Genomic DNA, 18,635 nt, shown 5'->3' with positions numbered 1-18,635 from the left:
CGGAGATGATAGTATCTGGCAAGTTGAATTTGCAACAAATTGTGGCTTTCACAGGATTTATTTATTCCCCACTGTCCATTACAATCACTGCATTAGTATATGGTGCAAAAGTGATAATAAAATACATCAGTAAGACTTTTGCATTTGATTAGAACTTTTAGATTTATTTAGAACTGTAAAACTACTTATAAACTTCTCAGTAAATCTTAAAATTAAAAATAAGTACAAGCTTTCTTTACACAATGAATACATATTTACAGTTATCACATGACAAATGTAGAAAAAATAAATCCAGACGTATGTCTAAATACAAGACAAAAACTTAATACATTACCAATTCCTGCAAATAGCATGAACATTGTCAGGATTGCAAGACTTGTCGTGCACAAGTACCCACCAATGGCAATACGCAGGGTGAAAAAAAGCATATAAAGCCCCGGGTCTGAGCTTGTAATAGTAATGCTTGGGTTTAAAAGTGAGGCATTGACATAAGCAATAACAGTTCTCAACATGAGAAAAAAATAACTAATGCAACTTAACACGGGCTTGTTCTTTGCATTCTTATTACGCCACTGAAAGCTCAAAGCAACAACCATCTCAAATATTTTAATAAATAGTTTTCTTTTTATGGAGAACAGTTTCCTGTTTAACGGACTGTTTCTTAAAAGGTCACTTTGTGGTAGCTGGCCAGGTTTTTAAAAAGTGCCAATTTTGTACCGGGGACAAAGGAAACCCGGTGATTCCTAATTCCTGAAGGTGATCTATATGAAAATTCTGCTTGAACACAAGTTCATTGCTATTAAGTTTGCCAATTTTTTTTAATAACAAAAATCTAATGGCCATTCATCCATCCGTCTAACAGAAAGTGCATTCTAAACGTAGTCTTTTTAAAGATGCAACGGGGAATTGATTGAACCGCGTTAATACCACATTGCAGCCTGTTCTGTACTTAGAAGTATTTATTTAAACGGATATATCAAGATTTTCTCAGGCTATACAGAACTCAAGCAGCTATTTACAGGACGCAGCTAGATAGATGCACCAGACGTGAATAGATAGTATCTGGAAACTTTGATCTGTGTTGGAAGTTTTGGCAAACTTGAAAAAATCCTCAAGCGAGGTTAACAAATTTGCTCCACAAATGTTTCCACAACACAGACTGATCCGACAGGCCTGTCAAAATACAGTGCACATTTACTTAACACTTTGCATTTCCAAAAGCTGTTCCAACAAACAAAATATTGTTTGGACAAACCTGTAACAAGGACACTATATAATTTCAGCAAACTCTCAGGTGAGACTTAACTCCGAGGCTTGATTCCGAGGCTCAAACGAGGAGCGGGAAGCTATTCTATGTCTTAAACCACTGCTCTTTTAAAAAAAAACCTTATATTGGTCGCCAAGGCACCAATTTGCCCAAACAAATCCATGGATTTTGATGTCCTTCGCATAATAGTTCAAATCTGGCCAACGATGCTGACGTTGGCCTTTTTGCAACTAAAGAAAATTCACCTCCGCCACAAACAAAAACACCTTTTTTTTTTCCAGGTGGAGGATCTGAAATCTAAAATAGATCAGCATTGAAGCATTCTACATGAAATGAGACTGGGCAGTTTCAATGCAGCCTGCCAATGGCCACAGGTCGAAAACCTTGCATAAAACATTGGCAATCTCACTCACGGAAATGTCGCACGGATGGCTGAGATGGAGGGAAGAATAGAAATATATGCTTTCAAATCAAAATGGTGCAATAAAAGGGTGCTCCTCTGTGATTAGGGTTAAGGCACATTATTGACCGAGTAAAACTAGCCCCTGCTCTCGCTTTCGACTTCTTTATCCGGTCAGGCTGTACATGACCTGGAATAACTTGATGGTGACGTTGTGTGCAAAAAATGGAAAGCGTTCCTTTCCCAGTACTGACATTTTCCCTTTTCCCTTCACTGACAAACACCCAAAATAGACACGAGTTAAGCCAGAATGATGTTAGAAGAATGTCCGGTAAATCAATGTGATTTTACGTGTGATAATAGGTTTACTGCTGCTTTGTAAAAGAGATGCTGTCAATTTTCAGAAAAGGAACTGGCAGGAGCCGTGTCTCCAGCAAATGGGGGTGAAACATTGTCCTCTGACCTTGGAAGCAAATAGGGAATCATCAGTCCCCACCTTTACTAGTACCTTCTTCTTCCAATTTGCCCCTGATCAGTCATGCAGGTTTTTGGACGCAGAGCTGCAAAAAAGGTTTTAAAAAAAAAACACAGGTTAGTCGTAGCTTACACAGGAGTATTCACATGGAATAAGTCTTATAAAGAGTAATAACGTAAAGTAAACCGAGTTAAAAAGCAAAGCGTTCGACCAATCATAAAGTGGAAGTTAAAAGGGAGTTGAGGAGGAACTTTTTTAATGTAGAAACTGGTGAAAATGTGGAACTCACTGGCAGAAACCATGGTTGAGGTAAAAAAAAGCATTAATGTATTTAAGAGGAAACTTGAGGAAAAAGGTATAGAAGAGGCGAGTTGGAGGGGTGGAGGCTTGTGTGGAGCCTCCATTTAGTACTGAAACACCATTCAGTACCGCACTACACTGAAATCTGACAGCACAGAACAAAGGATATTGAGAATCACATTGTACAAGGATCTGTGTCTAACCTGGATCCGCTGTTTGTTTTTTCTTGCTTCGTTGAATAATTTGGTTTTCATTGGTCATTTTCACATCCTGATCTTCCACTTGATTGCTGGAATAAAGTACAATTAACAAAACAGAAAAGGTGAGACAACTTAGTTCCCTGCTGTCTTTTTGCTGGTGTCAGATCAGGCTTTAGCAACACTCAGCTAGAGCTGGAGTTAATCATGAACTATAGTCCCACTGTCTCCACTAAGAAAAGACAGCTTTATTTACTCTGCGACAGATGCTATAGGAACATTCAAAAACAGATAAAAGTACTCCACTACATGTGAGACAGAATCCTTAGAGCAAGCAAGGTCACTTCAAGCCAAATTACATATGAGGACATGGTAACAGAACAACCATAGGTATGTCACATCCAGGTGTTTTAGAATAATCCAAGTGTACACAGAGGCAAAACAAATAAGGAAGGGATAATCTCCTTATCGTATGGTCCTTCCTTATTCATTGAATATGCAGTACGTTATCTTTGTTCCCGATATTTCTAATCAGAATTTAGTTATTTAACTTTTTTTTAATTTTGACAAATCGTTTATTTTGCTGTAAGCACAGCTCACATTAGACAATTTTTTTTTTTTGGGGGGGGCCTGCGGAGCGCAGCTTCTCTGAAAAATTACATGACTCAAGACTGTGTTGTGTAAAACTACTGAAGCTTTTTATTTCCCTCTTTCAGGTTTTCCTGCAACGTGCCCCATTATCGACACGAAGCGCTCTGAGGCCCTACCCTGCTACGTGCAAGTTGCGGTGGATGTTGCCGAGAAAGGCAGACAAGTGTGAACAGGTCCCACAATAAAACGAAATGAAGCAAAATCATTGTGTACGTTCTTTCACATTTAATTCACAGGGCAGCATGCTGTACATATACGAGACACGGTGGCATAGAGTAAATGCTTCTCTGAAGACTTACCTGTCATTGGTCCGGCTGGTTTGCGTGCTAAAGATCAAGGAGAGAGACGATTTGAAGAAGCATGCAACCACAGGTCATGAAATCTCATGTGAAAATATAGGTTCAGCAAACAGAAGGCTCTGATGGGCAGAGAACCACTGTAAAACCCACACCTCAAAGACTTCTGCAGCTGAGAATAATTGATACAATGGAGGAAAACGTACAGCGCTGGTAATGGCAATTACTTAAAAATTCCTTCTGGCTAAGTGCCTCTATTGCGTTAAAAAATCCCCACAATATTTAAAAAATTGCATTCCTTCTCATTCATTATTACTCAGTTATATTGTGTATTATATATACCATATATATTAAAATAATGATATAAGTCAGGAAGTAATAATTTTTCGTGCATTAATAACCTGCATAAAACTGGAAACACTCAGTTTGTCATTATTAAAGCTCTACTCTTGACTTGCAGGTTATCTTTAACTGATCACTAGTACCAGTGTGTCTTTAAGATATCAAGTGAAAAAAGGGCTGTATAAATGCCTTTACAAGAATTTGAAACCACACTCAAGACCTTAAAAAAAATCAGAAGTCCAGATAAAATAAGCTCAGGCGTGAATTATTTTCTAGTTGAATTGTACTCGAGAAGCTAACTCAAATGCCAGAGGGAGAAACGAAATGCAATACAATTATTCATTTTATAATTGATTGATGATTATTATACTAATCTGTCACATATCAAGATGACACTTCCCTTCATTTCGTCCACAAATGCACAGTCAATTCACTTTACAGTATATTCTGTGAAGCGCTTAGAGACGTCTGGAAGACGTGAAAAAGCGCTATATCAAATGCAAGGATTATTATTATTTCATTTTATCATTAGATGCACTTTAGGGGATCTCTTTTGATGATCGTTTTTCCTTTGAACAAATACAATTGACTCAACATACCTTATGACCGTATTTCTCTCCTTATAAGCAATCTTCTCATCATTCGTGAAGAGAATGGTATGATATGGGATAATAGGGTCACAAGTTGGCAGGATCCCACGAGCTACATGACTGACTATATCCAGGATTCCATTGTAGACTAATAAGTCATCCACAAGCAGCTGTGAAACAATAAATCAAGATAAATTTGGTCACTTCAATCCACGATTATTCGTGAGATACTGCTGTGCGCAATTGGCTGCCACGTTTCGCCCACAAATATACACATTCAATTCACTTTACAGTATATTCTGTGAAGCGCTTTGTGAAACTGACTTTCCAGCGACTTGGGACGTCCTCCCGACTTGAAAGGGGCTATACAAATATAATGTTGTCATTGTTAAGGATTAGAAGATGTGAAAAGCGCTATATCAAATGCAAGGATTATTATAATAAATCAAGATTATTCACAATATGAGTAATTTTGGCAGCTTGAAAAGTAATCACTAAATCAGATTCCTTAAATACCGCAAACAATATTATTACTGTTAATAACTATTCCAACTGATAACATTCTCAATAGAGTAAAACCGAATGTATGGAGAAAAACGACAAACCTGTGGAATCTTCCCAACAGTTAACACAGCTTTAATAGTAATTTCCATATCATGTCTATGTGTTACAAAATATCTGTTAACATCTTAACATTATTAAAATGCAATTTCATAATAGTTGTTTTAATATGCACCAAACCTTTTGCTTAAAAGCAAGATAACGTACCCCAAATTCTTTTACTCCTCTTGTACCAGTTTTTGCATAATTCCAGAGTTTAATCAATGATACAACAGTCGGCTGATCAAAAATAACATAGACCCGATTCACCTGCAATATAAAAGGCAATTGTGGACTTTAAATTTGCAATGTCCTCACAACATGCACATAAAAAGTTAACCCCGCGTGAAGCAGGTCAATATTCTATTCCAGTAATGAAAAAAAGAATACCACAAATGTCAAGAGAGAATTTTTCTTCATTTTATTTTGGGGTTAACTGGGTGTCTGACATACATGAAAACAAATGCCTAAAGCTTTGCAATCTCCAGGTCCAGCTAGCAAGAAGTCACAGAAACTAAGTAAGCATTTCCCAGCTCTGGAAGGAGATTTTGTATGCCTAGACTAGAACATAGGTGAGTGTTCGCAGACGTCAAGACAATAGGAGTTAGTATTGGAATTTAACTTGCCAAATCATGACATTTGTCGGTATAAAGCAGTGGTAAGCTCTCTACTGTTTATCCAGCTGGGATAAACCTCCCTAACCATAACAGGGTACTGGCTTGCATGGCTAACAAGAGCAGATGTAAGCAATGATACTGCAGCAATTTTATTTAGAATTAAGTGTAGATCACTGTAACAAGTTTTATTCTATTTACATAAAGTCGTGGAGCAGGTGAATTGGCTCTTACCAAACCAGGAACGATTGGGGCCAGCCATGTGTGTCGGCCATCGTTTGTGTCATTTACTCCGTCGATTATTTTGTCCGGGGTTCGAACATCTCCAGAGACGCCATCTAAAACGTTCACGCTATCTGGAAAAGCCGCAATATCTGGTGCAGATAGTAAAGTTTTTTCCTCCTCAAAAATATAGCAACAGGTGAACTATTTAAACATATTCAATTGTTTAAGCTTCAACGTGCGATGGAATGACCGATACTTGCATTAAAATCCAGCGAGTCAATTCAACCATAATGCAGTTCGTAGGCTTCAGGGAAAGATGCCTTTTTGCTTGGACTTTACTCGAGGCCGAGACTCTGACACTGTCATTAACAGTGAAACTGAGATGAGTTGTCGGTCCACTGTGAGCAAAAGTATTTAAGTAAGCTTATAGCAGTAAACTCGTCAATCAAAATCTGTTGAAACGGGATGACCAGACAAAAACCGACTTCGGTGTTTTTGTCAAAAATAACTCTTTCTTAACCTTTTTTGATACATGCTTATATTTTGCATTGCCGCGTATAGTCTGAATGGGAATGTGCATAAACCCAGAAGTCGCTGGGAACATGCAGCAGGTCAGCAGAACTTTTCTTGGGCAGCATATCTCAAATGCACCAAAAACATACTGCCAGTCCATTTGGTATTCTTCTCAACCCTTTGAGAATCTGACATCCGATCAGAAAGAAAATCAGCCACAACTTGCTCAGAAGCAATAGTTTTTAAATCGCTCATAAGAAAAAAAAAGCTGTGTTTCGAAGCATCTTTTTCTTCCTATCAAACAAGGTTCACAAAAATGTTGCAAATTACTTTTGAGCAGAACTTGGCAAAGGATACTATTCTCGGTCAAATGAATCTTTTCACCATTTCCATCATAGAATTCAAGTCCATTAAGACCAATGTAGTAAGGATCTCCCCAACTGGTGAGCAACTGTAGCTGGAAAATAACTGGCGGAAGCTTGATCAAGGAAAGTGACTTAGTACCTCACTGGAGACCTACTTGTGTTAAGTGTACGACTGCTTTCTCATAAGGCAACATAATGTTAACCAATAATACCTCTTATTCAAAAATAAATGTGAAATTTACTTGTAATTTAATACATCTTATTTTAAACAAAGAATACAATTAAAATTGAGGTACCATTTATAACAGATTACGTGAAACCTAAAATAGCCATTCTCAATTACCACTTGTTTAACTGAGAAATTGATTGAATAATAATCCTTGCATTTGATATAGCGCTTATCACGTCTTCGAGACGTCTCAAAGCAGTTCACAGAATATACTGTAAAGTGAATTGATTGTATATATTTGTGGACGAAATACGGCAGCCAATTGCATACAGCAGTGTCCCACAAACAGTCGGGGGTTGAAGTGACCAATTTATTGTTGTTTTTTTTCTTGTGGGAATATTATCGGGCGTGTGGAGTAAGGAAACTTGACCAAGGTGAATACAAGTATATTTCTCATCGTTCCACCACGTCTTGTTAATAGAACTAAAAGCTGCAATCATTTACTTTGCGACTGGCCTAATGGTCTTTCCCGATCCTTTACGTTCCTTTTTTTCCCACCTTTATAATGTCACCTTTGCAATGATATCAAACCTTGTGATATTGCAGGGCGGGAAAAAAGCCACGTTTATCCTCAATGGTATGAGGTGCACGAGCCAAAGATCTCATTTTCTCTATAAAGTTCTAGATGGTAAAAGGATACAGCCACACGGCATCAGTGGAGATTCATAATCCATACTCGCCTGCTCCACATTCTTCGGGCAGTTCCTGTTACAAATATTTGCATTCTAGTTAGCTGCTATTATATTATATTCACACTGCAGCTTATGCGGATGGTAACATATGTAGGAAGTCCTAACACTTTCCAGTCACTGCTGGCTGTGGTGGATACATCCAATTCAAAACAAGTCGAGATTCCGAAAGTAGGACAGTAAAAAGATATTTAAGAGACCGATTTTGTTAATACCTAATTTGTTGTTTTCCTGCTGCTTCGCTGTTCTGGAGATAATCTATGAAGAGAATCTCCTGAGCAAAGTCAAAATGGCAGTTTCCTGGACCTTTCCGAATCAGGAAGCCTTCTGGTGGTGAAATGCGACATCCATCGAGGGTAACGTGCACGATCTTTGCCTGTTAGAAACAATGAAGAAGAATTGCCAGTTTGCAAATCAGTACTACTTCCTCCCTGTAGCTCGATGTGTATATTTAACTACCAGTGAGTAAAGCGGTAGGGAAATGCAAATGTTAAACATGCCCCAACAAGAAGTTACATTGAAAGCATTTACATTGCGCCCTTCATGTGGGGTTAGCATCTGAAAGCATTACGTGACAGTGTCGGAGACTGACCCCGAGCCAGGGGAGAGGGAGAGGGAGCAGGTGGCCGTAAGCACGATCAAAAAGGAAGGTCTTTAAATAAAGTTTACAAAGTAGACTTAACTATTTAACACTACCGGCCGAATCTACTTTTACGCAACCTAAGTGTTTAGCAGGCAAGAACTGAAAAGGTTTCCCTTTTAGATAATCAGGAAGTTGAAAGAATTTTCCCTATTCTTAGTAGTCTCCATTGATTACACATAATAGAAATGGCATTTTTTAAAAACGAATTTGGCAAAGCTTCCGTGTGACACGTTTTGTAAATGATTTATTATTTTAATAGGAATGAATTTTGTCAATTAAGATATTAAGTGGATTTTCCTCCTGGGATACATTAACAGCTATTAGTTTGTTATTTATACTTCTTCACACACATTTAACGTAACAGCACTGTTCAATGTTTTCAGTTATTGAAAGTATACATTTTAAAATAAAAGAAACACAAGTCTCTTGTCACTTCCAGACCAATATATCAAAAAAATACCTTGGCGATTTCCTTACCCCTCTGTAAGTATCTTCAGAGGTTTTATTGTAGTTCCAGAACCGAAGACCAACAATGCTTTGTGGCTTATCAAAGGTCACAGTGAGGAAGTGATTTGCCCCATAAGTGAAAGGAATCAGCCACATGTGTTCATCTTCCATTGTGATATTAATCCCATCAATCAGCCTTTAACAAAATGAGTAACAGGTTCTTAAATCATCTCCAAAAGTATTGCCTGGTTACAATTAAATTGCCTTCTAAGCTTCTTCTCGAATCTCTTTTGGCAGATTTCACCTGCGTCCATATCAGAAACATAGAAACGGGAGGAGGCCATTCAGCCCCTCGAGCCTGTTCTGCCATTCTACAAGATCATGGCTTATCTGTACGTCAACTCCAAATACCCACCGTTTGCTCAATATCTCTTGATGCAATAACCTAACAAATATCTATCCACCTCAGTCTTGAAAATGTGAATGGATCCAGCATCCACGGCCTTTTTGGCGGGGTGGGGGGGAGGGAGAGAGAGTTACAGATTTCCATTTTAAATCTAACTTCCTAAGTTTCTTAACTTCAGAATAAACAAAACCTTGGATGGCTACACTGCCTTCATCACTGTACCATATTCATCATTAATACTTCATTTACATTGATCAATGGCCTCTGAATAAGGAAAACTGGGCGAAATCTTTCTCACACTCGCCACAATAAACACTGTAAGTAGAACGCGAAAACAACCCAACAGTTTGCTTATTCTGAACTTTGCGCTGTAAAGATTGCTGTCAATAAAGATGTTTGAAACTATCAGATCTCGATAGACCTGCTTCAGTTTTATTACTAGGAAAATTGGATGATTTTACTTTTAAAAATGCTGTTATTGGGCACCCACTTATCTAAGGTCCTGATGTCTTCATTGTACTCGGGTAGTTCGTTTAGGTCAGTTGGCGATGCTTCAATGATTTCCCTTGGGATTGGAAGAGCCTGTCCCTCTTTGCCGACCACTTCCAGTCCAGTCAGCCCAAGGTAATGAGAGTCTCCCCACGTCAGGGTAAAATTTAGCTGTAGACCTAGAATTTTTTAAAAAAAACCCACAATAAATTCAAGCTCATTTTCAAATACAACTTCATACACAGGAGTCGCAAAGGAAGGTCATTAAAAACAATGAGTGCTCTGGAATAAGAAACAAGGCAACGCCAAGGATAATTTCATTTTAATTAGAACTTGGGTCTGTATCACCCTTTCCCATACAATCTGGAGAAAGATTCTGAAGCTGCCAAATACTTACATTTGCCAGTATACTCCCCCAGCGCTTGACTGGTCAGGCCAGTTAACGTGTAGGCTGCCGATAACTGTTCCTACAATGAAAATAAAGCACATACATGGTTTCAATACTTCCAAAGCAACCGTGACAGTTCTGTTCAGTTCAAATAATCGAAGAAATAGGATAAGAAAGAACCTGCATTTTTAAAGCGTTTCATCACTTCTGAATATCTTAAAAGCATTTCACACATAATTCATGTGAAGCGAAGTGACTACTTTTGTAGGTCAAACGCAGCAGCCATTTATTTACACCAGCAAGATCTCATAAATAGCTACAAGGTAAAAGAGTAACTAATGTGGGGGATTAAATAGCAAAACAGAATCCCAGTTTACTGACTCATCCAAGAGTGGATCCAAAGAGAATTTCTTCTGGGATTCAAACCAGTGGTGGAACAGTTAAGGCCTGAGTGAGATTCTGCTTAATGCACTAAAAACATAACCTATAGTCTTTATGTTTTTAATAAAATAATAAATTGGTCACTCAATCCACGACTGTTTGTGGGACACTGCTGTGTACAATTGGCTGCCTCGTTTCGCCCTGAAACTGACAGTCAATTCACTTTACAGTATATTCTATGAAGCGCTTTGAGACGTCTCGAAGACAAGATAAGGCACTATATGAAATGCAAGGATTATTATTTTTATTATTACCGGTTTATCCTCAGCTCGAAAGCCAGCTTGTGTGAAGGGTCTCTCATCTCCTTCACCATCAGCGGTCCTGGGTCTGTTTACATCCTCCTCGAAGCCAAGCGGTTGAGTATAATCAATTTCAGCATCAAATGTCTTATCGTACTGGGCCATTGCTTCCAGTATCTTGTCATCGGTCGTGAAAAGTATAGTGTCTCCAAACTGTTCCAAAGCTAAAAAGAGAGCGAAGACGAATAAATTTCAGTAGAGGCAGCGTTTCTACACTATAAACATGGTCACTATCCCACCCTACAGTATAAGATGCTAACTTTCAATGAAATAATGAAGATTAGATATCAATGTCCCCACAAACAGCCATGGTACAAAGCATCCTGTACCAGAACTACGCAGGAATTATCGCTAATGATGAGATAGGAAAGGTCCTTTATTAGTATAGATAGACAAAACACTGTTATTCCTTTGCAGGCAAGACAGAAACATGCTTTTGTTTACCTCCGTTTAGGGTCCCTGATGCCTTGGCTATTTCTCCTTTAAAGATGAACTGCTCATCTAATGAAATTTCGACATCTTTAATTCCGCGGAACGAATGTATTCTCGATTTGTTGTAATTCCAGATTCGGATCATGGCGACTTGGCAAGAGCTTGCAAAGTCAACGGTGATCGCATGGGGCCTTCCTGGAGTGAAAGGCGCGAGCCAAAGGTGCATATCGTCTTGTGTCCTGTTGACACCATCAATTAAATTTGCGATCACTCTCGGGTCTTTCCCATAAGTGGGTAAAATGTTGATGTCTGCTGGGTTTGCTCTGATGTGCACTATGTGTACAGGTTCCCCACTCGAACAAAATATTTCAATTCCATTTAGTCCAACATAATGCCGGTCGCCCCAGGTTGATTTAACATTAATAAACAGGTGGCTACCACTTGGTAAAACTGGAATTTCAAAATCGTCACATCCATCATCATCATCATCATCATCAACTTTTTCCAATTCAGTTCCAATTTCTTCTTTCTCCTCGACTTCCTGAACCGATTCCTGATGCAACGATTTGAAACCTGCTTCTCTGCCTATTTTCTGTTCTTGCAAGAACTCATCAAATACATCTCCCTGATATTCCATGTTGGCTATTCGACCTCGCTGGGACCTGTTGAACTTCAGCAAAGAGCTCCAAGACTCAAGTAGTGAGTCATCCTGTTCATTTCGCCACTTGGCTCTTGTAGACCCCATACACTTCAAAGGTTTCTGATCATCTGAAAAAGAGTTCATAAGATGGATTCAGACAACCTGGATCTCACACATTTCAGTCGATTGCTAATCTACCCTGAATGTTTCAAAGTGAAAGGGATGATCAGGGTGCTCCAGAAATGAGTTTCTAATGAACGCAGAATATAACATAATAATAATAATCTTGCATTTGATATAGCGCTTTTCACGTCGGGAGGACGTCCCAAAGCGCTTCACAGAACACACTGTAAAGTGAATTGACTGTATATTTGTGGGCGAACACGGCAGCTAATTGCCCACAGCAATGTCCCACAAACAGTCGTAGATTGAAAATGACCAATTTATTATTGTTTTTGGTTTTGGAGGGATTATTATTAGGCTCTGTGTGGAGTAAGGAAACTTGCCCAAGGTTTCGCCCTCTGCCTGGAATTGAACTCAGGTCTCTCACTTGCAAAGCGAGTGCTCTAACCACTGAGCTACAGGACTCCTCATGGGGAATACGTGAAGTCAAGAAAATACACTGCAGTACATTGTAAACTGGAAAACTAGATTAAAATTATGTGGTTTGCCATACTTAATTAAAGCACATCACATTAAAACAAAAGACTAAATCATTTGCATCTCACATAAATCAGAGATGCAAATGATTCAGAAGATTAATACTGTACATATTTATCTATATATTATAATATATATATCTATATAAATAAAAAGGGTGTCTCACTGATGTCCTGAACAATTTCAGAAGCATTTTAGTGGAAGACTTGAGTGGGCACTGAATCAGCAGGCACTTTTTACTGATTCACCGTGAACAGCTTTCCTGGCAAACTCACCTTCTAAAAATGGATTCATTAACGCCTCAGCAGTACAACGTGATTTACGATTGCACAGCTGCCGTTATATTTTAGACAGTCACTAAACGTGCAGCATAAATAAGGCACAACAAAAGCACCGTGCATTTATATACCAAATAGGCAGGTTTCAGCAAAAAGACAGCTCTATGAAAGCCATTTTAACTCATCATTTCCTTATCTGAAAGTTGTGCGATTCAAAGCGCACATGTTTGCATTTTCTCCTGCAGGCTAAAGGTTAAGAACCAAATCAGATTAGTGAGTAGTCTTGCATTAGAGAATACGTACTGTAAATCAGATCACTATTTCCAGGCATTAAAACCAGGCAACCGTATTATTACATACCCAAGATATTTGTGCATTTTAGAGTCAGGTTCATTAAGCCAACATCCCGAAACATTACAGTGACAATTCCAGGTGTAAGCATCATGTCTTTTTCTAGCCTACATATACACACTTCAGTAACCCAGTTAGTGCAACAGGCAACTACTTCAATACTTTCCGACAGAAGCAATCTCAGCGGTCTGCAGCAGAGTGGAATTTGAATCAGATGTGCGGCTAGCACTGTATACGTCTGCACCAACTGACTTATTAGTTGAGTCCCTTATACAGCTGTTAACCTGTCTGCAGAGTAACAGTGGCTGACCGTAAGGAATCAAATGTATTAATTTTTTGAAACATCCATATATTTGAACAAAATAAAATACTTGCGAGTCCACTTTAAAATGTTGGACAAAAAAAAAAAATGTTTGGGACACTTCTGATTAACATTTGGTTTCAGACAAGAACACACCAGATAGAACACGGAACAAACGCGCAGCCAACACGAAAATACATTCTGCGGAAATTCTTTCAAACCACTTTCCAAACTGAACTTAATCCTACATTTGCATTTATACGCACACTGCGTTGAGCGCTATGTCACTTGCTTTTCCACCAGAGGATATTAGTTACAATTGAAAAAGTAAGCATCAAAGTGACATAAAATTCTAAGCAAAATCCGAGCTCCTTCCTGATGTACATCGAAGATACAAAGAAGGAAGCTTTTCCTTGAATAACTCATTATTTCAGAAGTACGCTCTTGATACTCATTTGATAATATTTCTTCATTCCTCAACAGACATGAAGAAATATTATCATATCAGCTTAAGCAGGAGAGTCTTTTTACTGAGATTCTGACCACCTCAATACATTTCCATACGAAGAATGACGACAGTCTGTCATAATACTGTCAAGATATTTTTCCCCCCCACCCCCAGCGGTTTAGGGGAATCATTAAACTATAGTTCAAGACGTTGACAAAACAGTAAAAGCCACAACATAAATGTTTAAAACCACACAAGGTACACTTTATGTCCCAGTATAGAACACACTTTGCAGCCTTTGAAAAATGAACAAATTGAAGAATTTCCTGGAATTTTAACTCTTCATATAATAAGATGATTTGTTTTAGCTTCAATTTAGTTCAGTGCACAGTAATAAAGGCAAAATTTTGTTCGGCATTTCTTTTGTTCAAAAGCACGGCTGCAATCTTTGGTTAAATCTATCAAACAGCAAGCTTACATTAAAGTTTAATTAAAGGTTTGACCCCAATAAGGCAATTGAAAATGGGCTGAAAGTATAATTTTGCACTCAAGACTATTTCACAGCACTTTCTTACATACATGAGCTTCTATAACACAGTACGTTCTATTCTTTTCTGCACAACGATGATGTTGAAAGCATTCCAAGTTCCAACTTCAACCTACGCTGAAAAAGAATGCTGGAAACCCAGTGTTCAGCAGTTTGTCATTGTTTTAAAAGGAACAAAAAAAAAAAAAAAATCGCTCTGTATTATTTAATCATCAGAAACGAGCGATTTTCTGCAACTCCACATTGTTGGAACGTTGATAACTAAAAAGATGTCCAGCATTTTAATAATTCTACTGTTGGGTACAGTGCGAGGAAAGATTTGCCGATTTGGCAGAAGGCCAATGTGGAAGATTAAATTAATTTGCATAAAAAGACAATTCCGTCTGTGGTCCATTTAATCTTCGGCGAAAGATTTTTTTTTGTAACATTTTAGCTCCTGATTAACAAATGACCTCCACCTGCAGTAGGAAGGGTGCCGGCATACACATCTTTCCAAGGCAGTTTTATTTAAATGCAAATGAAGAAAGAATGTATTTACTATTAATCCACATCTATCATTGGAATTAAGGGTCTGCCTTTGCAATGTGTTATTTAAAGTGAGCGATAGGATATAAAACCATCTTAAATACAGGTTCAGAAACATCATTAATAAGGAAAAGAGGCAACAATGTACTGCACTTTTTTAACAATGTATATCAACATGATTAATCTATAACAGATTCACATAATAAATTACCTTCTCTTTTGAGATTAAATACTCTTGTGAGGAATCAATACAGTGTACTGTCAATAGCGTATGTAACACATTGTAGATCAAAAGACCTATGAATAGTTTAATACTTGTAGTCAATATATCATTTGGATATGGAAAAAAGTACTTCAACTTTTCTTACCATTGTACAGCAGACACTGAATGCGGTAGAGGCAACATGACATGGGTTAAAGAGTAATAAAGCCAATTGTGATGTTTGAGCTAAAGGTAAATACTGACAGGTACTGCAATATTCTGTTTTCTTAGGCAACTGACTGAATCACACGGCAATGCTACAACGGGTAGATAGAGCTCATGTAAATTGTGGCCATTTAATTTAGTTCAATTTGCAAAACAATATTGTAGAGTTTGAAGGATTAAATGAATGGGTAATATGAAAAATTGACCAAAGGCCAAAAAGTACAAGTACTGAGTAGTGCATTTTTGAGTAGATTCATAATAATAATCCTTCCATTGTAAGTCTGGAGGACGTCCCTAAGTGTTTCACATGATCATTGTAAAGTAAAGTGACTGTGTGTTTTGTTGACAAACATAGCAGCAATTTGCACACAGCAATATCTCGCAAACAATTTTATTCGAAGGATTGCTGGCAAGGACACTGGGAGAATCTCTCTCTTCGAATAGAGCCACGAGGTCTTTAACATCTACCCGAAGAGACAAATGGGACCTCAGTTTACTCTCTCAGCCGAAGATTGGCACTTCCAATAATACAGCACGACATTGGAGTGTAAGTTTAGACGATACGATTTTCTTTGTACAAAGGAAGCTATGTACAGTTACCAATTATGGCACAAGGCATCAACTTGCGCACTTTTGCCTGTGGGTCTGATGGCACAGGTAAGTCCCACAAGACTTGAATTCAGTCGAAGCTGTTACTCCATTGCAATGAAACATTAAAATAAAGTCCCATCTGCCTGCTCACGTGGACGTTTAAGATCTCTGTGTGTCTGAGCCATCCTTATCCAGAATAACTGGGCATTCACCCTGAGGTTTGTGAGAATTTGCTGGAGCCTGAAAAAACAGTTACTCAGGTTACAGCAATTATCAGACAATTTTTCTTCCTTGAAGCTTAAAAAAAACAGACCAAACCTTATCCAGTTACAAATGCGCAAATACAATAGCAGATTTTAAAATGAGGCCAGACCATAAACATACTGTACCTATGCTAGGCAGCCCTTCAGATGCATTGATACGAAATGGTTCTTTATCTCTTGCACTCTTTAAAGAACTCCTCCTTCCGCTGACAGGACGGCTGAGCTTCTGACTCATATTTTCCAGCAGGAAAGGCGCACAAGAATTGCTCTCTGTTAGTCTGTCACAAAGGTCTAAACTGTCTCTCTCAGGAATGTCCCTTTCGAGAGAGCTGGCTGTGTTTTTTCTATTGCTGTTCAAAATTTTGTCAGAACTCACAATCGCACTTTTGTGCCCCCTGGAAAGACTAGTCACACCGGGCAAATTACTTTGGGTTTTATCCATTGAATCATTCTTGACACTTAAATCCGTAGGGGCCTCATCACTGAGCCAAAGAGGCTTCTTCCATTTACTTCTTTCCTGCTTTTCTTTCTCGGGCGACTGTAACCACGGTGGTACCTTCGAGGTCAATGACGTATCTGTTATTTTTCTCCCAGTTAATTTCTCCAGCTGCTCCTTCATGGCTAGTTCTTCGTCTGATTGAAACTCGTCTTTCTCCTCACTCGTCTCGGAAACCTGTAATCTCTGGAGTGGCTCTTCAAGTGCGACAGCAGTGGGTAATGTTTTTAAGTGCTCCTCTGAAGTAGAAATGATATCTTTTAGTGAACCGGCTGATGAACTTCTTTCACTCCTGTTATGTTCTAAGTTTGAACGGGAACAGTCTGCAGAGTCTCCCCATTGTTGGGGCACAATATTAGAGTCTCTTTTGCTTCCGCTTTCACCTTCCATACTCTTCCAACTAGAATCATCAAATGGAGCTTCTTCTATGCAAGGCCTTAAGTCAACTGAGGTACTGTAGTCAAATACTTGGTTTCCACAACCTTTCTCAAGCTCTCCTTCAAACATTAGATTACTGTCCACGTAGATTCTCACATCCTTTGCTCCAACATTCAACTCCTAAAGCAAGAAAATGGCAAAAGCCAAAGTATTGGAAATTAAATTACAAAAACACGCTCCATGAAGTACAATTACCAAGTTTCACATTTAAAAAACGATAAAATACAGTGCTGGCTTTGCAAAATGTCCATCTGATTTTACAACAACTAATTGTACACTATAAAAATTCAATGCTACACTATAAAAAAAATTTAAGCACTTCATGCACCGTTCGACAATAAAATGTTTCTTCAATAATTAACTTAGAAACAATATATAGCAATAAGCAGTAATTCAATAATAATAAAAAAAACAATAATTTCATCATTATTTTTTTGATCAGGCCACAAGGAGAAAACTGCCATTGTGAGATTGAAGCAAATCTCAGCGCAAGAAATACTGTTGTCCTCAATCTTTATTCCAATCTACAATACCTACCTTATTCTTTTAAAGATGTCCAAACATCTCCCTGAGTATCATTGACACTTGTTATTCTGTGTGAATATATTGAACACGTCCAACAATGTTCTAAACAGACGCTTTCATCTCACACCGCATATGCTGGTATTTCAAGTAAGGACAAGTGTGAAATCTGTTTCTGTTTCTATTAACGGTTGAGTCACATAAAATCCAGAGGATAAAGCTTAGGTGATCTGAATCTAATCCACTGCTTTAATCTTCTGGTGTTCTACATTCTACTTGTTTATGTGGCAAATGGATTGAACTCCTATGCATTATGCAGCAAGAATATCATTACTAAAGGAACCAGCATTAAAATTTATATTGTGTTTGCAATATTAATAGTTTTTTTTATTAAATAAAGGACATTTGCAGAAGTTCCCTTCCCAAATCAGCATAGATGCAATCCGATTTATCTATATTCAAACACTTTTTTTTCCACACACCTTGCCCCTTTCTTCCCCATCTTCAGATCCCGCCTGAAGACCTTACTCTTCAACCGTACCTACGGTCACCTCCCACCAGCTCTGGGACGCTGCCCTGCCTGAGGGGTGCTGCGTAAATGCAAGTTGTTGCTGTATATCATGTAAATTTCTTATCAGTGTGCACCTGACAGAACAACCCTTGCTATTAAAAATCAAAAGAGCCAAGAACAAAACTGGAGCAGCTTACACTGAGATTTTTGTTATAGTTCCAAATCCTGATCTTAGAAATACCCAGCTCACGTGACCGGTTTGGGCTGTGCACCACAAAGTACAGTTGTACCGGTGGGTGGAAAGGACACGTCCACATGTGACGATCCTTTGTGGTCTGT

The 18,635-nt window shown here is 38.3% G+C and overlaps 1 protein-coding gene across 2 annotated transcripts in view; it reads right to left on the bottom strand.

The window, feature by feature from the left end:
• Positions 1–143: 143 nt before the first annotated feature.
• katnip (katanin interacting protein) overlaps positions 144–18,635 on the bottom strand; it is a 31,140-nt gene continuing 12,648 nt past the window's right edge. The window contains exons 14-29 of one of the 2 annotated variants that reach the window (XM_042341271.1): positions 18,494–18,631; positions 16,456–17,383; positions 11,311–12,066; positions 10,822–11,030; positions 10,136–10,205; positions 9,740–9,917; positions 8,874–9,039; positions 7,969–8,129; positions 7,705–7,769; positions 6,828–6,938; positions 5,967–6,106; positions 5,287–5,388; positions 4,528–4,688; positions 3,590–3,616; positions 2,646–2,731; positions 144–2,227 (exon numbers count right to left, since the gene is read on the bottom strand). In XM_042341271.1, coding sequence (XP_042197205.1) covers positions 2,169–2,227; positions 2,646–2,731; positions 3,590–3,616; positions 4,528–4,688; positions 5,287–5,388; positions 5,967–6,106; positions 6,828–6,938; positions 7,705–7,769; positions 7,969–8,129; positions 8,874–9,039; positions 9,740–9,917; positions 10,136–10,205; positions 10,822–11,030; positions 11,311–12,066; positions 16,456–17,383; positions 18,494–18,631 — 3,357 coding nt within the window. In that variant the 3' untranslated portion in view covers positions 144–2,168. The remainder of the gene's footprint in view (positions 2,228–2,645; positions 2,732–3,589; positions 3,617–4,527; positions 4,689–5,286; positions 5,389–5,966; positions 6,107–6,827; positions 6,939–7,704; positions 7,770–7,968; positions 8,130–8,873; positions 9,040–9,739; positions 9,918–10,135; positions 10,206–10,821; positions 11,031–11,310; positions 12,067–16,455; positions 17,384–18,493; positions 18,632–18,635) is intronic. The other variant, XM_042341272.1, reaches the window with a different exon arrangement.

The sequence above is a fragment of the Callorhinchus milii genome, unplaced genomic scaffold (assembly GCF_018977255.1).
Source record: "Callorhinchus milii isolate IMCB2004 unplaced genomic scaffold, IMCB_Cmil_1.0 Scaffold16, whole genome shotgun sequence".
NCBI classification, from domain to species: domain Eukaryota; kingdom Metazoa; phylum Chordata; class Chondrichthyes; order Chimaeriformes; family Callorhinchidae; genus Callorhinchus; species Callorhinchus milii.
This window is presented reverse-complemented; position numbering and strand designations above follow the sequence as displayed.